Consider the following 22,741-nt stretch of genomic DNA (forward strand, 5'->3'; position numbering starts at 1 on the left):
TGAATCCACCTGACTTCTGCACAACACAACTCATGGTCCCAACCCCATTTATAAGGCAAGAAATCCCACTTATTAAACCTGACAGGGCACACCTGTGAAGTGAAAACCATTTCCAGTGACTACCTCTTGAAGCTCATCAAGAGAATGCCAAGAGTGTGCAAAGCAGTCATCAAAGCAAAAGGTGGCTACTTTGAAGAACCTAGAATATAAGACATATTTTCAGTTGTTTCGCGCTTTTTCGTTAAGTATATAATTCCACATGTGTTAATTCATAGTTTTGATGCCTTCAGTGTGAATGTACAATTTTCATAGTCATGAATATACAGAAAAATCTTTAAATGAGAAGGTGTGTCCAAACTTTTGCTCTGTACTGTACATGCAGTCTCGCAACCATATGCTTGCACTGGGAATACTGGAGAATTGTAAAATTGGGCGCACCCCAAATTGTCACCCTTTGGTGGTCTACAGTTACATAGAGTGACTTCAGACTTTTGCCCTAAACCTGGACAACCCCTTTAAACCACTTTGTGCAATATACAAACTTTGTTTAGAAATTGGCCCTTCTGGAATATATACCTTTCTGTTTATAACTATTTTTTTATAGCATTATTCACACAACGTTTATTATATCTTCAAAGTCAGTCCTTTACAAGTACATTAAAGAATTTATGATGTGGCTGTAATGTTTTTTTTAACTATGTTTAATTATATCAATAAATTGATTTGTGTTCTTCTAGATTCACAAAAATATGTAGTAGATTAGTGTGCAGATCTTGTACCTAAAATGAAAAATAAGTGATATTCATTGCAGGTTTTTTTTCTGTCTTTTATAGAAGTCAAAGAAAAAGCAGGCTATATTACACCAGTTCCAGGAGGTGTGGGACCAATGACGGTTGCAATGCTTCTGAAGAACACGCTAATGGCGGCCAAGAAACTTATTTATTAACTAGAAATCCCGCATTTGGGCTTAAAATGTATAACATAAACATATACATGGACAAGAAGCCATTTACTCCATCAATCATGCAAATTAGGATTCCAAATGTGTCTATATACACATTTGGGCCATAATGTGGAATGTTTGATAGGAAATCATTATGTCCTTATCATCCTATAGTATTATCCATGATTGGGCTTGACGACAATATATGTGGTATATATATATATATATATATATATATATATATATATATATATAATGGTATAATGTCTACGTGGCTGTAGTCTTAGTCATTTGATATGACATTAATTCTCCTTTTGAAAGGACTGCCCTGCCCTGAAAAGGGAAATCTATATGCACAAATAACAAATTGTTTGGGTTGGATTACTTGGCACAAAGATTAGCTCAGCCTAAGTTCGCACTCCTAGTTACTAGTGTATTTTTCATTTAATAGTTACATGTTGGGATTTCTAGACAATTTTAAAAAGCAACAATTCTTTTTTTACCATATAGTTCTAAAAATCAGTTATAAATCTCTTGGAAATTGCTTGTAAAAGTTCTGATTACACTATAGAAAAAGTCATTATGGAAAGTCTATATGTCTCCTAGTGTAAAGCATTCAGTGTATGTCTGCCATTCTCAGCAGTTCAGGGTTTCATAATTGCACCAGTGTATAATGATAGCACCATTTAGGGCCATCTAGGACTATAAAGCTTTATGGATTTGACATCCAACTAGAGCAGAGATGCACAATCTGTGGCCTACAGACCGCTCAGGGTTAGTTGCAAGCCCAAATCCATGACAAGGAGGCAGGGTAGAGGTGGTTAATTTTGTATATTACCTAAGATGAATTCTTCCATACACTGAGATAAGAATCTTACGTATGACAAGAAGTGGACAGCATTCCTCTCCCAAAATCTTGCGATTGGTCTCCACACTTCCCAGTCTTTTATAATCCATAGTCTCTGTTTCATCTGTTTTGAATTATGATGGTAACGTCAATTTTTAAATGAGCTATTTTTTTCAAATGAAATGGAAAAAATTTATTTTTCAGCTCCTGACGTGTTCTATATTCTTTTCACAGCGACCACCTTTTTTGGAATTGGGGTTGTAATTGAAGTGATACCTAACAGGACTTGTACTACTAGTCTACTACTAAGTTTCTAACTATTAAAGTCCTAAAATTCAAACATTTGTAGCCTGATTCACCAATGGAGTTGATTAATCTGTTCCGATACGGGTACACTGCATGCAATGTGTATTACTATTAACAGAGCTCCTCAATACACTCCAAGATCTGTTATAAAATTAGCACAAAAATTACCATAATAAAAAGTTAGTAAATTCCTCAGATGGTTCACACTAAATTATGCTATGGAAATGTATTATTTCTTTGTACGCCTCCTGCTGTTCCCTTTTAATGTGCTCAGTTATAGAAGATTCCCATCTCCACAGAGCTGAGAATGGAGGTGAAGGAATCCACCCTGTACCGCCAGTCACAAGCTATTCTCCTAGGCACATGTATTGCTATGGGTTTGTGGATATTTTTCACCAAGGCACATGTCATTGCAAAAAGAGCCTAAGTTTGCTGAACGCCTGCTTGAGTCATCAACTATGTTTCTATACGAAGATCACCTAAATCACCCTTGCTTAGTCAGTAGTAAAAGCTGTGAAAGACCAGCGCCATAAATGTGCAGCATAGTGATCATATTTGCCAACAGTCCATATTTTGCTATAATGGTCCCTTGAAGCATGTTGCAAAAGGGGCAGGGTTTAGCAAATCTATGTCCCCAAATTTTGATAGTGTTCCTGGGTGTCTTGAGGGTGTTGCTGGGTCATCCTGAGGATGGGTGTAAATATCCCAAATTTTGCATTCTGAATGCTGTTAAGCAGGGGTGATGATGCGACACAAACTCTGATTTACAGATGGCCTAAAATGTCAGCAACCAAGATCAGTCCGAGCACGGTTCCCAGCTGTTTAACCCATTAGTATAAAAGTGATCAAATCAGTGGGATTCATCCACAGCAGACTTCCACATTCAAACAGCATAATAAAAAACATCATAAAACATTACATGCAAACTCTCCTAAAACAACAATACAACTGCATTTTTAGTCCCTAGAATTTTTAACAACATGACAACCTTAAGGTCAAAAAGATTGTGCACCCCTGATCTAGAGGTTTATAAAGAGCAAAACAGCAAGTCAAATTATTACATTCAGATCCATTTTATATACTATCTTGTTTTACTCATTCACAGGCTGAAATGCAAACATTCCATATATTATGTTTCCTTTACAATTGATGTTTATGGCATATATTGCTTTACAACCATTTATTTCCTAGGGTATGAGCTTCAGTTACATTTTATAGACACATAATAATATTGTGAAATCTTTGTATAGTATTTACTGATAAAAACCTTTACATCCTACCTATGCAATAAATTATTAAAGGGAACCTGTCACCACGTTTTTGGAAGATGGGATAAAAATAGCGTTAAATAGGGGCAGAGGTGGGCGTTACATTAGTGTGTGTGTTATGCGTTTATTACCCACCTAAGTTGCCGAAATAACTTTGCAAAGTCTCCGTTTTCGCCTGTCAATCAGGCTGGTCAGGTCACATGGGCGTGGTGTCTTCACCCAGATTTGGCGTAGTTTTCCGTTGGTGGCGTAGTGGTGTGCGCATGCCCAAAGTCCGGAATCCTCTTCCAGGGGATTTAAAATAGTGCGGTGTTCGTTATTGCATTGGTGATCGGTGGGCGCGGCCATCTTCCTTTGGCCGCGCGTGCGCAGAAGCGGCGCTCTGCTGGCCGCGGCTTCAGGAAAATGGCCGCGGGATGCCGCGCGTGCGCAGATGGATATCGCGGCGGCCATTTTCCTGAAGCCGCGGCCAGCAGAGCGCCGCTTCTGCGCACGCGCGGCCAAAGGAAGATGGCCGCGCCCACCGATCACCAATGCAATAACGAACACCGCGCTATTTTAAATCCCCTGGAAGAGGATTCCGGACTTTGGGCATGCGCACACCACTACGCCACCAACGGAAAACTACGCCAAATCTGGGGGAAGACAACGCCCATGCGACCTGACCAGCCTGATTGACAGGCGAAAACGGAGACTTTGCAAAGTTATTTCGGCAACTTAGGTGGGTAATAAACGCATAACACACACACTAATGTAACGCCCACCTCTGCCACTATTTAACGCTATTTTTATCCCATCTTCCAAAAACGTGGTGACAGGTTCCCTTTAAGAAAGATGTTGTTTGTTGAAAGCATGACTTATGTATTGCTTTTCTGGTAAACTGTACTTTGTTATTTTCTGATCAACCTATGCAAAAAGTGAAATAAAACCTAGAAATAAAACTGATTTATGCAATAAATTAATTTCATGGACAAATTGATAACTGACTTGTTATTGTTGTTGGTCACGCATACTCTTGGGTGCATCCTCTTTGCCCATTGATCTCCCTCACCACCTCCATCTTTACCCTTTCCACCACCTCCATCTTTACCCTTTCTACGACCTCTATCTTTACCCTTTCCACCACATCCATCTTTACCATTTCTACCAACTCCATAATTGCCCTTTCTACCACCTCCATCATTGACCTCTTCACCAGCTCCATCATTGCCCTATCCACCAGCTCCATCATTGCCCTCTCCACCACCTACATCATTGCCCTCTCCACCAACTCTATCATTGTCCTCTCCACCACTTCCATCATTGCCCTCTCCACCTCCTCCATCATTGCAATATCCACTAGCTTCATCATTGCCCTCTCCACCACCTCCATCAATGCCCTCTCTATCAGCTCCATCATTGTCCTCTCCACCACTTCCATCATTGCCCTCTCCACCACTTCCATCATTGCCCTCTCCACCACCCAATCATTGCCCTCTCAACCACCTCCTTCATTGTTCTCCCCACCTCAATCATTGCCATCTCTCCACCTTGATCACTGCACTCTCCACCACCTCCATCATTACCCTCTTCTTCACCCCCATCATTGCCCTCTCCACAACCTCCTTGATAGTCCTCTCCCCCACTCCTATCATTGCTCTCCCCCACTACCCCATCATTGCTCTCCCACACCACCTCCATAATGGCTCGCTCCACCACCTCCATCATTGCTCTCTCCACCACCTCCATTATTGCCCTCTCCACTGCCTCCATCATTGCCCTCTTCACACCTCCATCATTGCTCTCTCCACCACCCGCATCATTGTCCTCCATCACCTCCCCAATGCATTGTTAAAAAAAAAACAATTTTTTTTAAATTCTTCAAAAAACTCCCAGACTACATTGGTTCACCAATTTATTAATTAAAAAAAAATCCTTGCTGGTCCAAAGTAGTCCAAGGATTCCGTAGTCCACAAATCGCAACCTGGAAGACATAAAATGAGAGAATTAAATAAAGACAAGAGACAGTCCCTTGTTCACCAATTTATTAATCCTTCAGCTTCAATGTAGTATATTGCATTCCCACATCGTCCATTGATTCTGTAGTAGTACCTATGGAGCCTTGTTCTGATAACGAATCTTCATTGGTTGCTCCTGGTCAGGCTGCGCTTCGCGAGACCTGGTGAAAGCAGTGATGTCAGTAACATTTTTTTTCTTTTATTAATAAATTGGTGAACCAGGGAGTTGGGGAGTGTTTTTTAAATAAAATATTCTTGTGTGTGTTTTTATGTCCTGTTAACTTCCTGTTTTAGTAATGGGGATGTCTGATAAACACTGCTCCATTACTAACTCCTGGGCATGATGCCAACTGACATTACACAGCTGAGATCAACCTACAAAAATATTACCCGGATTACCTATTTTTTTCTGAATTCAGTTTGAATATATACAATATGCTCACTGTGAGTTCCCCAGTAACTGACCTAAAAGGTGAAGCAACCATGTCTCGTCCATCACTGGTCAGATAATTGTGTAATTGTTCTGATGATTGGAGGCAGGGGAGTTGCGTTCTCCTGTCAAAAAGGTAACAGCTGGAGGATCTACATGATCCCCCTGGCCGTGATCTGGTGGCAAGCAGTGGGATATTACAGAGCATCAGTGATCTGGCTTCAGATATCTCTTCTGTCACTGAAAATGTACATGGTTCTTGCGAGAATTCTGCGCAGAGTTTAGAGGATCAGATTCAGTTTTATTTATTTGGGACAATACTGTATGTGTAGAAGTTACACCCCTTTCCCCTCTGTTATTTTTCTGTCCTATCTTTTGTTTGTCAATTATGGCTGCTGTTGGAGAGGTGTGCTACAAACAACAGACCAATTAATTTGTTGCTGCCTTCTCTACAGCAAAAAAGATTGACTCCACTGGAAAACCAGGCATCAAATGATTACGAAACTGTTGCAATTTGATGCAGAGCAAGCCCATCACCTAAGCCCTGATGACGGGGGGCCAGCCATTGCGCAGAAGGCGCTGCTGTAGAGGTCCCACCTGTGGATGCAAGTCACATCCACAACCAGGGTAGTTTGGATACCCACTGCAGATGGCCTTACGGCAACTCGGCACAGACAATCATGAGGGATGACTGAATAAGATTCTGTAATTCCAAGAGCAAGCAGAGCAACCAGTCCAAGCTCACCAAGAGTCTGCAGTGTGAGAGCGATAAGCTCAGAGAAAACATGAGCTGCATATGACCCAAATCTGAACGTAGAGATCTTCCCCATTGAGTAGTTAGTCCAGCAATGCCAACAGCATTTTCCTTTGATGGAAAGGGACGGGACTTGGACATATTTCTGCAGGAGTTTGAAAAGACTTACAGACAGTACCAGTTGGCCAGTGACCAGTAGAAATGATACTTAACCCCAGAGCTGCAAGACAAGACCCTGGAAGTGTCCGCTGCTCTCCCTAGAGATCAAGACGGAGACTACGAGGCCATCAAAAGGACCCTAATAAAGTATCAGCTGACTCCTGAGGTGTACCGAAAAAATATTTAGACCCTCCAGCATGGATCCCAGGACAGCTACAGTGATGTGGTGGATAGGTTCAGAGCCAACTTCAAGCAGTGGGTACAAGTAGTATTGGTCACCACCTTTTCGAGGAACTGAAGGATCTGATGGTGATGGTTTCTTCATCTTTGGAAATGGGACAATTTGTGCTGTACCTGAAGCCAAAGAAGGCCGCCAAGGCTGCACATATTGCAGACATCTATGAGGCCAACCATATACCTGAGGTGTGGAAGTCAGCCACTGCCAGCTGGAAAAGTGGGTTATCTGACAACCACCATCAATGCCTCTGCCAGTTGATCTTCAGGTGTTCACTTCCAGCATCCAGCATGCAATCGATTTCAGCTGTTGCTTTTCCTGCAACCGGACTGGACACCTCAGCTCCACCTGCCCAGTAAGGCAGAAGTATAATCCCACATCTAAAGCCAAAGGGCTTAGTGCAGCTGTTCTTTTTGTGGGTGGGGTGGTTGGGAGGGCCTGTGAAAACTTCCAGCTCATTAACGTGGGTGACATCATCACTGTGGGGCTCAAGGACACCAAAACAGGAGTAACCCTTATCTGCCCATAGTTGCTGTACCCTGAAGACCTAATCCCTGGGAAAACCCTGTCACAGGGATTGGGGGTATCCACCGAACTTTGCCGATGGCTCAGGTTTAACTAGCCTGGGCTGCCGGGAAGGAGTTAAGGGAAGGGGGTTCCCGAGATCCTCCCCACAAATGTTTTATTGGGAACTGATCTGGGATGGTTGGTTGCCCAGTACATTCCTGACAATCCTTCCAGATCTGGTATGTCATGTGTTTCAAATGCTCATATTGTGAAAGTCAATGTGATGCATAATGATAATGTTGTATTTTGTAGTACAGGGGAACTCAGCCATGTCACGCTGTGGGGTGATGTTGCTGAAGATCCCCTAAAAAGAGTAAGCTTCAGTGCTAAGGATGATGGGAAATCATGAAACAGGTGTTCCCATGCAGCTAACCAGTGTCACGACTAGGGTTGAGCGAAACGGGTCGGCAATTTTCAGAAGTCGCCGACTTTTGGCAAAGTCGGGTTTCATGAAACCCGACCCGACCCCTGTGTGGGGTCGGCCATGAAGTCGGCGATCTTCTGAATCTGGAATCGGAATTCCGATACCGATTCCCGATATGTTTAAGATATCGGGAATTGGTATCGGAATTCAGATTTAAGTGTAAAATAAAGAATTAAAATAAAAAATATCGCTATACTTACCCTCTGACGGGCCCTGGTACTAACCGGGAACCTTCCTTCCTTAGAATCAGCCTTCCAGGACCTTGTGGTGACGTCGCGGCTTGTGATTGGTCGCGCGGCCGCCCATGTGACCGCTGCGTGACCAATCACAAGCCGCGACGTCACCATGACGTCACCGTAGGTCCTGGAAGGGCTGATTCTTAGGAAGGAAGGCTGCCGGAACGAAGCCGAGGGTGAGTATATTCCTATTAGGTATATACTCACCCTCGGACACGCCCTGCTTCTTTCCGGCAGCCTTCCTTCCTAAGAATCAGCCCTTCCAGGACCTACGGTGACGTCACGGTGACGTCGCGGCTTGTGATTGGTCACGCAGCGGTCACATGGGCGGCCGCGCGACCAATCACAAGCCGCGACGTCACCGCAAGGTCCTGGAAGGCTGATTCTAAGGAAGGAAGGTTCCCGCTTAGTACCAGGGCGCATCAGAGTGTAAGTATAGCGAAATTTTTTATTTTAATTCTTTATTTTACACTTAAATATGGATCCCAGGGCCTGAAGGAGAGTTTCCGCTCCTTCAGACCCTGGGAACCATTGGAAACCCAATGCACTGCATTGGGTTTCGAGTTTCGGCCGACCCCGACCCCGACTTTTTTATAGGATCGGCCGATTTCACTCGACCCGACTTTTGAAAAAGTCGGGTTTCGTGAAACCCGACCCGATCTTATAAAAGTAAAGGTCGCTCAACCCTAGTCACGACAAACTGTGACATGGCCGATGGGAGCTGCCCCATGATTCGCACTGCTCCCGAGGTATTTTTGGAGGAGGGGAAAGTGGTACCCACAACCTGTCAGGCTGATGAGAAAGGGTTGTTATCCCATAGGGAAACATCTCACATAGCTGCTGTCACCTGCAGTCAGAGTACTCAGATCACAGATAATGCACTGCCTTCTGGACCCTCATCATCCAGCGGGATAACAGAAGTTGCGGACCCAGAGCAGGTCCCAGTTGGTTCCACTGAGGTTGGGGCTTTAACATTGCTTCTAGCTACCTCTAGCCCGGAGTCCCAGGTGGCTCTGCACTCAGATGCCAGTCTAGAGACATTAAGGGACTTAACAGAGAAGCCCATCTCCGAGTTTGATAAGGAGTGGGTATTCTGGGACCAGGGGAGGTTGTATTGGGAGACTGTTCCCTGTAACCCACAACAGGAGTGGCTGAGGGAAAGACAGATTTTTGTGCCCTATCATTTTAGGGAGGAGTTGTTGTGGATTGTCCATGAGATCCTGCTGGCTGGGCACTTAGGGATCAGCAAAACCAAGGACCATCTGTCAGATCACTGGGGAAATCAGGACATGCACCCAAAGCTCCCCTGATCCCTATTCTGGTGATAGAAGAGCCACTCCAGATTATTGCTGTGGACATTGTTGGTCTGCTGGCCAACCCCAGCAGCTCTGAAAAACGTTTAATTCTTACCGTGGTAGACTATGCTACCCAGTATCCAGAGTCAGTGACTCTGTCCTCAATTAGGGTTGATAAGGTGGCAGATGCCCTTTTGGCCATATTTTCCAGAGTAGGATTTCCCACGGAGGTTATTGGAAGCCCTTTGTAAGGAAATGCAGGTGCAGCACCGGGTATCAAGTCCGTATCACCCACAGACCAATGGCTTGTGTGAACGATTTAATCGTACCTTTAAGCAGATGGTTAAGATGCTGGTTGAGTCCCAAAGTCGCCACCGGTAGCAGTACCTACCACACCTACTGTTTTCTTACAGAGAAGTACCATAGACCTTAATGGGGTTCTTCTCCTTCAAGATCCTGTACAGCAGATGGGTCCCGGAGCCACTTGGTCTGGTAAGGGAATCCTGGGAAGAGGAACTGAACACCCCAAAGTGTACATCATAGAGTTTGTCATACAGCTCCATGACAAAATGCATTCAATGAAGATGCTGGTGCATGAGAACATGGTGCAGACCCTTCCAGCCAGAGGGTATGGCATGAAGGAAACACCCGAGAGCGGATTTACAAAGTGGGTTAGAAGGTGTGGGTCCTATTCCCAATGACCCAGAACAAGCTTCAGGTGGTCTGGGAAGGTCCATACCTCATACATCAGCGCCTCAATGGCGTACATTACATGGTCACCATTGACCACTCTAGGAAGAGGCAGAGGACTTCCATGTCAACATGATGAAAGCTCATGATGACAGGGAAGCCAATGCCCTTCCTATGTATAGCTTTCCCGACAAAGGCAAGACAGAGAACCTGGAGGATTCGATAGCAGCAGCCCAGGACAGAGGGTCTATTGAGGATGCAGAATTCAACCTGCAGCTCTCCATGGATCAGAGGTCCCAGCTGTGAGATGTTGAGATGTGTTCCGGCCCTACCTGACCACATGACCATCTTCATGGGTGTACCCGGGAGAATGCAGCTAGCCATTTACCAGGTGGACACAGTGAGTAACCCCCCCCCAGTCAGGCAACCTGCATACCGTGTCTCCCTAGTGCAAAAAGACATAAAAAGGTTGATAGATTAAATGTTGCTTGTGGGGGAGATCCAAAGGTCCAAAAGTGTGTGGGCTTCACCTTTAGTCCTGGTCCCGAAAAAAGGACTGGACAATTCGGTTCTGCATGGACTACTAGAGGCTAAATTCCATCACAGCACGAGATGCGTAGCCAATGCCACTCATCGATGAGATGCTGGATTGCTTATCCAGTACCTGGTACCTGACAATCATGGATCTGAGTCAAGGTTATTGGCAGATTCCTATGTTCCAGGAGGCAAAGAAGAGGTTCACCTTTATTACCCCATTCGGACTGTATGAATCCCTAGTCATGAACTTTGGCATGAGAAATGCTCCTGCCACTTTCCAGGAATTAGTCAACCAGCTGCTCAAGGGACTAGAAGGGTTTGCTCTTGCTTACCTGGATGACATTGCCAAATTTAGTCCCACCTGGGAGGAAAATCTGGAGCACCTGATCAGGTGATCAGGTGTTCAGGTGTTCCGGTGGGTCAAGGACGCTGTTTGTCCCCACCTATAGTGCCCTTAATAAACCTCTGACATACCTCACCAAAAAGAAGCTATCACAAATACTTAACTTGATGGCTGACTGTGAGCCATCCTTCACAGCGCTGAAGGTTGCCCTTGCCAGTTCCCCAGTTCTTCAAGCCCTGGACTTCACCCAACGGTTTGTAATTCAAACCAATGCCAGTGCATTTGGCCTGGGTGCTGTGCTCAGCCAGGTAAGCAGGGAGCGAGAAGAACATCCAGTAATGTTCCTCAGCCTCAAGTTCTTACCATTGTGGAGAAGTGTCTTGCTATAGTGTGGGACATGCAGAAGCTGCAGCCCTACCTATACAGGAGCAACTTCACCATAGTGACCACAGCCCTCTCAGTTGGCAGCACCAGGTGGCTGGTGACAATGGTAAACTACTGCAGTGGAGCTTGGCTCTACAGCAGTACGATTTTACCAGGCAGCACAAGAAGGGTAGTGAACATAGCAATGCTGACGGGCCTTCCCATCGGGGGGATGCTGGCCATAAGATGGACTTGGGGACAATCTGTAAATCAGTCCCCCATGCCACCTCAAAAAGGGGGAGGTGTCATAGGGAAAAATTAAAATCCTGAAGAAGAAGGAGCTGACAATCAAACTCTTTGAAGTAGAATTACCCAGTGGATATATGGGGGAAGAGAGGAAATTAGTAATAGCTAGGGAGAGTAAATGAAGGGAGCTAGTCTGATTGCCGTATGTGGGGTCGGGAAGGAATTTTTTTCCCCATGGTGGAGCTTACTCTTACCACATGGGGTTTGTTGCCTTCCCCTGGATCAACATGTTAGGGCATGCTAGGCTATGGGTTGAACTAGATGGACTTAAAGTCTTCCTTCAACCTTAATAACTATGTAATGAAGAAGGAAATTCTCTGGGAAAATAGACTGGAGATCTGTTTACAAAAAAGGAGAACTATCCTTCCCCAGACAGAAGCTCATATGATGAAAGAAAACTGAACAATGGCAGATAGACAGGCTGGCTACGATATTCAGATAGGAATATTGGGTTTTGCATCGATACAATATTTATGGGATGCGCATACATGTTAGTCCATAAACAACCATTTACCAGAACCCGAAACAGGGAAGCAGGGAATGTGAAGAATAATAGCAAAATTGTATTAATATATTCAAACATAAATTTAAAGTATAAAAATGGATGTCTCTTGTCAGACTAAAAACACAGCAGCAGACTGACAACTTCTTCTATGTTAAACATGGAGTAGTATTAGACTCAGTGGTTAAATTGGACATCTGTATCAAGACTGAGCAAATGTGAAGGGATGGAAGCTAAATACATGTACACAAAGGTATATCTCACAACTAGAGCAGCATCAAAATTATTCATGGAGGGCAAAGTGCCTTTCCCAATATTTAATCACAGATGCACATGACCATAAAACGTTAAGGAGGCTACAGCTTACGCTAAAACAAGTGACTATTTTACCTCTGTATTAGCAGAAAAATGCAGATAGTTCTAAAGTGCCACAGTGCATGTGAATACAATTGTAAGTACCTATGGGGTCAACTGGCCCTTGTGCAGAAAGTGCAGAGATGTAAACAAAATCAATTATCACCTGAAATCATAGTCAGTTCTGGACTACAGCTCAAACCACATGGATAAAGTGCATGAATACATACCTGGGTTGTGAGTCAGGGCTGCTGTGTCCCACCCAACGCGAGTTTCGCCGATTCTTCTTCTGGGGGCATGTTCAATTGGAGAGGGTGATTGTTATTTAACATACTCATGAACCAATCTGAGACTAACTGCGTAGACCTATGAATATCCATATGAGGGAAAAAACAATCGCCATAGTGACATCTCGCTTGCCCCATCCGTAAGATACATCGGTGTCAGGGAACCTCGGCGCATGCGACCCTGATGTCATCGCGGCAAGAGACCCCCCACTTCCCGCTGAGATGGAACGCATGCATTCCACCTGGCCTAAGCTGGGGGGAAGTCAGCGCTTCCATCGAGTGCCAGAAGCACGACCGTCCAGCGTGATGACAGCGGCGCATGCGCGCAATCCTGGCACCAATGGAATGAGGGAATAATAAAGATGTAGAACTGTGCTAGTGAATGTGGGTGTGTAAATTGTTGGAAATATGAATGACATATGTGATATGTGGATGTGAGAGTATTTTGTGTGTTTCAACAGGGGATATTAAAAAGTGTTGGATTAATGTATTAATAAGTCATGGTTAAGTGATGAATAATAGTGCCGAATAATAAACAGAAGTTAAATAACAACAACTATGTGTTAGAATGAACAGGGTTTGTACCTTTAATTAGTGAATAAAAGAGACGCAGTGTGGAAAATATAAGGAAGGGGAAGGGGGGAGGTATAGGTAAGACTGATTAATATATAAAAAATATGTAAAAAAAAAAAAGTACCCTTGTGATTTGTGGCAATCTTTGAAGTGTGGGAGGGGAAGGGGAAAGGGAGGGAGAGACCGAGACAAAGGTATTAACCCCTTCATGACCTTGGGATTTTCCATTTTCCCGTGTTCGTTTTTCACTCCCCTCCTTCCCAGAGCCATAACTTTTTTATTTTTCCATCAATTTGGCCATGTGAGGGCTTATTTGTTGCGGGACGAGTTGTACTTTTGAACGAAATCATTGGTTTTACCATGTCATGTACTAGAAAATGGGAAAAAAATTCCAAGTGCAGTGAAATTGCAAAAAAAGTGCAGTCCCACACTTGTTTTTTGTTTGGCTTTTTTGCTAGGTTCACTACATGCTAAAACTGACCTGCCATTATGCCATTATGATTCTGCAGGTCAGTACGAGTTCATAGACACCTAACATGACTAGGTTATTTTTCACCTAAGTGGTGAAAAAAAATTCCAAACTTTGCAAAAAAAAAAAAAAATTGCGCCATTTTCCGATTCTCGTAGCGTTTCAATTTTTCGTGATCTGGGGTCAGGTGAGGGCTTATTTTTTGCGTGCCGAGCTGGCATTTTTAATGATAGCATTTTGGTGCAGATACGTTCTTTTGATCGCCCATTATTGCATTTTAATGCAATGTCGCGGCGACCAAAAAAATGTAATTCTGGCGTTTCGAATTTTTTTCTCGTTACGCCGTTTAGCGATCAGGTTAATGCTTTTTTTTATTGATAGATCGGGCGATTCTGAACGCGGCGATACCAAATATGTGTAGGTTTGTTTTTTATTGATTTATTTTGATTGGGGCGAAAGGGGGGTGATTTAAACTTTTATATTTTTTTTTATTTTTTTCACATTTTTTTTTACTTTTGCCATGCTTCAATAGCTTCCATGGGAGGCTAGAAGCAGGCACAGCATGATCGGCTCTGCTACATAGCACCGATCTGCTGTTCGCTGCTATGTAGCAGAAAATCAGGTGTGCTGTGAGCGCCGACCACAGGGTGGCCCTCACAGCTGCCGGAGATCAGTAACCATAGAGGTCTCAAAGACCTCTATGGTTACCATTCTGAAGCATCGCCGACCTCCGATCATGTGACGGGGTTGGCGATGACGTCATTTCCGGCCACCCGGCCGGATGCGGTAGTTAAATGCCGCTGTCTGTGTTTGACAACGGCATTTAACTAGTTAATAGCGGCGGGTGAATCGCGATTTCACCCGCCGCTATTGCGGGCACATGTCAGCTGTTCAAAACAGCTGACATGTCCCGGCTTTGATGCGGGCTCACCGCGGAGCCCTGCATCAAAGCAGGGGAGCTGACCTCGGACGTACTATCCTGTCTGAGGTCAGTAAGGTGTTAAATAATATGGCGGTTATGTTTGGGGAATTGAAAGATCGCAGGGGGGACACATGGGATTCATAATTATCTTATACTGTGTTAGCTTATATTAAAATTATTAAAATAGCTCCAAGGGAGCAACCCATTGGAAAACTAGTGAAATCATCACAAAGACATCACGTGATGCTCTCAGAATAAGCAACTTGAAGAGTGAACTTAGAACCCATATACATGGAAAGAGCTACCAATTTGTTCAGAAAACGATCACCAAACATAAATTCAGCAAAATGTTACAAAATCGGAAAAAATCGGTAACATAAAAGTGTGGGAAAATATTTGTGTAGCCACAAAAGTATTTTCAGCACTTTAGCAATGGTAATGGTGGTGTTTCATGAGCACTTGGCACATGTTTGATGAGGGGAGGGGGTTTGCAGTTCTTGTAAATAGTCATTTTTTATTTTCTTTCCCTAACTTTATGTGTGCACATAGCAGCTAGCCAATCAGGGCCCAGGAAACACCCACAATGTCCTGACACAACGGCTTGTGTCATTGGCTGCTGAAATCACATGTCCCTCTCCATATAAATAGCGGACATCTTGTTTTAGCACCATTTTGACACTGTAACAGCGCAGAGAGGCTGCTCCTGATGCTGGCACTGTTGGCAGCAAGATTTTAGCTCATTAGTTAGGCGGTTGTATATTAGTCAAATAGTTTAGCTAGGTAGTGTCCAGTGTGGCTGTTAAATTTACCTTCCAGCATTTTTTTGGCAATTACTGAGGTCCACAGACAAAGCCAGCAGGGCACGTGTCCTAAAGTGTGTTATGCACTGCTTCTATTGTGCTCCATGCATGAGTATAGCATTTTAAATAATATTTTTTTCACTAGCTAAATGTGAAACAGCCTGCTGTATCTCACCTTGTCATTTAGTGCTGTGGTGATATGAAACTTCAGACCTAAGGCACATTAAAAAGATATATAATTTTTTCTATTGCTAAATGTGAAGCAGCCTGCTGTATCCCACAATTTGATTTTGTGGCGGTGATATAAACCTGTCTGCAGACCTAATGCGCATTTAAAATATATATAATTTTTTCTGTTGCTAAATGTGAAACAGCCTGATGTATCCCACGTTGTCATTTTGTGGTGGTGATATAAACCTGTCTGCAGACCTAACATGCATTTAAAAAAAATTATAATTTTTTTCTGTTGCTAAATGAGATTTAGCCCGCTGTATCCCACGTTGTCATTTTATGGCTGTGATAGGAAGCTGTCTGCATACCTCAAGCACATTAAAATATTTATTTTTTTCTGTTGATAGATATGATACAGTCCACTGTATCACATACCTTTTCATTTTGTGGCATGCATCTGTAATACCTATCTTCTGACGAGCATCAAATGCTCTCTGGTAATTGGTGTTGGGTAAATGAGTAATCACTGCAGGCTGGATCCTGGATCTCTTACATTCCACAGCCGCCCTGTTATTGATCCTGTTGTACATTCCCATTCCCACCATCGTCATGGCCCTTTTCCTGATCATTTCATGTAACGACACGTCGACCATATTTCTCTAGCAAACCTGCATCTTACCAGCAGCAACTGTTGGAAAGAGGGCTTTTCAGTGCCACGGACAATCTTCTAGATTATACAGGCCTCATCCACAGTAAAAAAAAAATTATTATATGCTACTAAGCGAAAAAAGAAGGGGAGATCTCAGTTTGAAACTGTTTTAAACATCTAGTCAGTGTTATACAGGCCTCATCAACAGCCCCCCCACCAAAATTCTTCTGTTCGTCATAGAATAGGAAAGAAGAAAAAGAAACATGCTTAAAAAGCAGGGACCACCATACAAAATTACAAATAGCTTTATTAAAGTATACAAAAACGCACCAAGACATAAAACCAATTAAAAACAACCTAGACAAATTCACCCATTGAGAAATATTGGCCCCAATGACAATATTGCACACAGGATTGCAAATGCAACAAAATATATATACTCACATATAGATAATGCTTAGAGTCAAAGAGAAATATAGGTCTTTAAAAATCAAAAATTACGTATTGGCACCCAGTCTGCAACCTTGTAATCCCTCAGTCATACAGTAACTTAAATCAAAATGTCACTGGCTGAACTCCACCTGCTGTAATGCCTGTCAGCCCTAACCAACCACATGTAAAACCACAAAAATGATGAAAATGCGAAGGTGACAATCATGAAATAAACAAGATGAAAGAGCATGGCAAATGACCACACAGTTGGGCACTAAATGGCAATCGGTAAAGGCACATCAAAGCGACATGGAAGGAGCCACAGGAGGGGTCGACGCAGAACAGGACACAAAGAAAAAGAAAGGTAGAAGTTTCAGGAATTGGTCACAGACATACAAGAGGGAAACTCGGTACAAGAGGAGATGTTAAAATCCTCGGATCGAACCTCAACCCCTGAAGGTAATCTCCAAATTGTAAATCTTTCATCATAAGTCCTTTCTGATCTTGAGAAGTCGGTTTTGTCACGAGGGCTCTTGTTCTCTCCTATGAACACCCTTAAGAAGTTTGTATTGACCAAGGACTTGTATCTGTTTTGTCATCAATTAATGTTTAAATTATTATATCATCTGCCATCTCTCATAGACTCTTTTCCTGATAACAGAAAACAAGTTTTCTAGGATCTCCTGGAACTCTTGCAAGAAAATGAGACTATTAATATAAAGACAAGATTTCCCAGAAGATTACTGTCACAGGCAACACCGTCGTTTTCCCTCTTTCCTGCAGTTCAAATCTTCTTTGATAGCGTCAGCAGAGATAACAACCTGAAACTGGATTCCTGCAAACAAAACAATCTAAGCAAAGAGGAAAGAGGGGCTTTACAGAAATTGAAAATGAATAGAGAGTTTGTCATTCGCGAAGGAGATAAAGGAAGTAACGTTGTCCTCTGGCCACATGACACATGATCGATACTTAAGGGAGACTTTGAGACAATTGCATAATGCAAAGTGTTATTTGTGCCTGCTCTCTGATCCTACTGTTTTTTTCAAGGATAAAATTGACTGTCTAATTAACAGGGCCTGTCATGACAACATCTTGACCAAAAAGGAAGCAAACTTCTTGACCACGCCTGATCCTGTGATTCCAACTTTTTATATCCTACCAAAAGTCCATAAGTCACTGAAATAACCACCAGTTGGGCCAATAGTACCTGGTATTAGTGGTTTCTTGGAGCGCCCTTGTATTTATGTAGACCACTTTCTTCAACCACTGGTCATTATTCTTGACTCCATCATTAGGGACTCAATACATCTTATCAATAAACTGGAAAATCTTTACATACCCCAAAATACCATTCTTGTTGGTTTAGATGTAGAGTCCCTTTACAGCAGTATCGCACACAACCTGGGCATGCAGGCTGTTACCTTTTTTTCTCAATAAACAACCTACAAGGAATACTAAACGTGTCAATTTCATTTTGGAACTGCTTTATTTTATACTCGACAAAAATTATTTTGTTTTCGACAGAAAATATTACAGGCAAATTTCCGGTAAAGCAATGGGGGCGCGATGTGCGCCTTAATATCCTAATCTTTTTCTTGGGTGGTGGGAGGAAACGATGGTCTATGTACATGAGGCCTTCTTAGCTAAAGTACTTATCTGGTAATGCTACATAGATGATGTTCTATTTTTGTGGACAGGTTCTTTGGCGGACTGTAGGGATTTCATTGATGACATGAGGCATAATACTTTTAACATCAGGTTAACCTCTACCATCTCTGAATCATCGATTGATTTTTTAGATATCAGGCTGTTGATTCCAGCATCTGTACAAGTCTGTACCTGAAGGAGACAGCAACAGACAGCTTGTTGCATTATTCCAGTTTTCATCCATACCATCTGAAGAATGGAATCCCAAAGTGCCAATTCCTTCAGCTCAACAGAAATTGCAGCTCCACTGCAGACTTCTGACAACAAGCCAAGGACCTCACCATTTGGTTTAAGAACAGGGGCTATCCGCAGAAAGTAATCTCTAAGGCGTTCCAATGTGCCAACAGTGCTGATCGGGACAATCTTCTTATAAAGAAGGTACATGACCAAAAAAGACCTCTGCCACTTTTAACAACCAATGGTTGGATGTTTGGAAGATATTGACCAATAACTGGGGCATACTCTTAAGTGACACTAAAATCAAGGCCCATGTCTTATCCACTCCAAATTTGGTGGCCAGACGGGCAACAAATTTAAGAGACAACCTCTGCCATAGCCACTACCAATGACCTGTAAACAAACGTACTTGGGGCACCAAGGTGTTTGGCTCTTACCCTTGTGGCAACTGCAATGTCTGTGAGTTTTTGATTGCACAAGTCCATCTCCACATTACCCATCCAGATCCGTCCTCAGGCATATTTCAATTGCAGGTCTCATAATATGGTTTATGCAATCTTGTGTGATTGTCTTAAAGTGTATGTTGTTCAGACTACACAGGAACTGAGGAGGAGAATGCAACAACATCTTTCAAATATCGCCACAGCTCAAAAAGACCGGGAGAAGAACAAAACCATTTCATCAATAGCCTCACACTTCTTGGACATATGCCAGGGCAAAATCACCAGTTTCAACATAGTGAGCCTGGAGAATATCCACACAAACATTTTGGGTGGAAACAATACTAACCATTTGCTACAATGTGAATCGAAATGGATTTATGAATTAGAAAGTTTGGCTCCCAAGGGGCTGAATGAAGAACTCCTTTTCACAGGATTTTATTAACAACTATAAGTGGGCTTATTGCATGCTTTCCTTTTCCTTTCCCTTGACAGATGTGGGATATGGACATGTTGAAGTCTTCTTCATGGGGCGGCATTTTGATCTACCTCATAATAATTCTCCCAACATTCTTCTCACCTGCTTGCTGAGTTGGCGTGTCTTCACTGGACCATTCAATGCGGAATTTCTTTGATTATTTGGCAACAAGTCTGGCTTCCACTGTTTCCCCTTTTTGCAATTTTATTTTTACTTGGTTTTTGTTTAATTGTACAGTGATGCACATCGTTTGCAATAATATAAATATATTCCGCTCCTTTGATGTTTAGTGGTGTTCACTAGACTTCCACATTAATTTCTCTATCCTGAATCTTGTATATAGGGCGGTCTAGTACTGGAAAAGTAATATCCGTATGCACCTTCTCTGGTGACTCTAGAGGTACACTGTATGTTTAGTGTACTTATATTCATGTGTTATGTGATGCCTAGTTCTGGCCCATTTTGTACTTTCGATTATTTCAGCATTCTGGGAACAAAAATCTTAAGCATCTACGTTTGGTCCCTGCCAGAGTCCAACTCATTGAATATCCTATTCCCTTATTTTTGAGATCTTATTATGATTGCCTTCATATTCGACCTTAAACAATTCCAATTTTCTATTTCTTCTTGTCCATCAATAATAAAATCAATAAATCTTTTTTGGAAATAGTTTATCATGTTCTTCATCATTTATCTTTCTTCCATCATTACTCTTTTTATCCTACAAAAACCTCTATTACCTTGTGGGTTACATGGAATCAGTGTAAATGGTACACTATTCGGCTTAATGAGTGCTTTTCTTCCATTAGTTCCTGGTATCTGCCTGCTTCGCACCTCTATAACTGCGTGCTAGCGCATGCATATTGATCGTCCGATTGCTTTACCATTTTTTATCCTGCATCTGGAAAATCACAGTATGTGCATTCACAGTACCTATTCCTTTTAGTGTCTTTTGTTGGTCTGCAGCGTTAATAAATAACGTCAATAAAACGTCAATAGTGTTTCTTGTTTTTTGCTATTAGGTATTCGGCTACTTTCTAAATGCATGTGCAGTTTCTCCAGACTTTCCCGGCTCGTGTGTCCTGAAAAATTTGACTGAATGTCCCATTTCCCCTCTTTCTGGTATCCTATTGTAATTTCTCCTATGTTGTAGTCTTAACATTTTCTAAAAGGGGCTCCTTATTGTATCATGTCTATAAATAATGAAATTGGCAAACTCCTTTTTTATAGCTTATCATGTTCTCTATCATCATTCCTCTTATCCTACAAAAATCTTCATTATTTTGTAGGCTACACTATTTGGCGGAACAAGTGCTGCTGTCTCTAAAGGTCTTGATACCCACCGGTTTCATACATCTATAACTCTATTCTGGCGCATGAGCATGAATTGCCTGATTGCTGACCTTCTTTTATCCTGCATCTGTCAGATCGCCGTATGTGTATGCGCAGTATGTATTTCTTCCAGGGTACTTTTACTGGTTTTCAGCGCAAGTGCATGGACCGAATGCAATGTCAATAGCGCCTCTGTTACCAGGTATCCAGCTGCACATGCGCAGTTTCTCCGGACTTTCCCAGCTCGTATATCCGGATCTTAATGCACACATGCATAGTACTTCTGGCTCTTTCGGGTTTACAACATCCGGCCCCTCACCTCCAGTGGTCTCATCTGTTATGGGTTATCTGATTAAGGTATTGTCATTAGTGTTGAGCGATACCGTCCGATACTTGAAAGTATCGGTATCGGAAAGTATCGGCCGATACCGGCAAAGTATCGGATCCAATCCGATACCGATACCCGATACCAATACAAGTCAATGGGACTCAAGTATCGGACGGTATCCTGATGGTTCCCAGGGTCTGAAGGAGAGGAAACTCTCCTTCAGGCCCTGGGAACCATATAAATGTGTAAAAGAAATAATTAAAATAAAAAATATCGCTATACTTTACCTCTCCGACGCAGCCGGGACCTCAGCGCAGGAACCGGCAGCGTTGTTTGTTTAAAATTCCCGCTTTTACATGGTTACGCGAACTCCCGGCTTGTGATTGGTCAGGGCGCCCATGTTGCCGGGCCGCGGACCAATCACAGCAAGCCGTGACGAAAATACGTCACGGCTTGCTGTGATTGGTTAATGGCGGCCATGTTGCCGGGACGCGGACCAATCACAGCAAGCCGTGACGTAATTTCGTCACGGCTTGCTGTGATTGGTCCGCGTCCCGGCAACATGGCCGCCATTAACCAATCACAAGCCGTGACGTCACGGGAGGCTGGACTTGCGCGCTTTTGAAAAAGCGCGCGTGTCCAGCCTCCAGTGACGTCCCGGCTTATGATTGGTCACGGCGCCATGTTGCCGGGACGCGGACCAATCACAGCAAGCCGTGACGTATTTTCGTCACGGCTTGCTGTGATTGGTCCGCGGCCCGGCAACATGGCCGCCCTGACCAATCACAAGCCGGGACTTCGCGTAACCATGTAAAAGCGGGAATTTTAAACAAACAACGCTGCCGGTTCCTGCGCTGAGGTCCCGGCTGCGTCGGAGAGGTGAGTATAGCGATATTTTTTATTTTAATTCTCTCTTTTACACATTTTAACAATGTTAAAATGTGTAAAAGAGAGAATTAAAATAAAATGTTGTTCCGATACCCGATACCCGATACCACAAGAGTATCGGAATCCCGGTATCGGAATTCCGATACAGCAAGTATCGGCCGATACCCGATACTTGCAGCATCGGAATGCTCAACACTAATTGTCATATATACACATAGTTAATTATACTGGAATCACCACCCCTGCCCCTGAAGAAGCCACCCTAGTGGCGACACGCATAGGGTTTCTACTTGGCCCAGTGACAAAGCACCAGCGGACTGGTCTTTTCCTATAAGCATCGCTATTATGGACCTCAGTGGTGCCACTATTACCGTAGATTTGCGGGTAAGCTTTTGCTAGCCCTGCTTGCCTTGATTACAAGCCCCAAGTCGTAATCATTTCTCCATCTATGTGTCACAGGGAGACTAGGTGAGCGAGAGCTAATAACCTGGGCCCCTGCAATTTCCCTCAGACTAGGGAAATCCTGACTGAC

The 22,741-nt window shown here is 43.2% G+C and overlaps 1 protein-coding gene and 1 long non-coding RNA gene across 3 annotated transcripts in view; one reads left to right on the top strand and one right to left on the bottom strand.

The window, feature by feature from the left end:
* Positions 1–3,389, top strand: part of MTHFD2L (methylenetetrahydrofolate dehydrogenase (NADP+ dependent) 2 like) — a 121,014-nt gene extending 117,625 nt beyond the window's left edge. The window contains exon 8 of the mRNA XM_077261988.1: positions 834–3,389. Within this exon, the coding sequence (XP_077118103.1) occupies positions 834–946 (113 nt within the window). The 3' untranslated portion in view covers positions 947–3,389. The remainder of the gene's footprint in view (positions 1–833) is intronic.
* A 1,852-nt stretch (positions 3,390–5,241) lies between these two features.
* Positions 5,242–22,741, bottom strand: part of LOC143787674 (uncharacterized) — an 86,930-nt gene continuing 69,430 nt past the window's right edge. The window contains exons 2-3 of one of the 2 annotated variants that reach the window (XR_013218430.1): positions 5,456–5,522; positions 5,242–5,327 (exon numbers count right to left, since the gene is read on the bottom strand). This is a non-coding gene — a long non-coding RNA (uncharacterized LOC143787674). The remainder of the gene's footprint in view (positions 5,328–5,455; positions 5,523–22,741) is intronic. The other variant, XR_013218433.1, reaches the window with a different exon arrangement.

Source organism: Ranitomeya variabilis, chromosome 1 (genome assembly GCF_051348905.1).
Source record: "Ranitomeya variabilis isolate aRanVar5 chromosome 1, aRanVar5.hap1, whole genome shotgun sequence".
Classification (NCBI taxonomy): Eukaryota; Metazoa; Chordata; class Amphibia; order Anura; family Dendrobatidae; genus Ranitomeya; species Ranitomeya variabilis.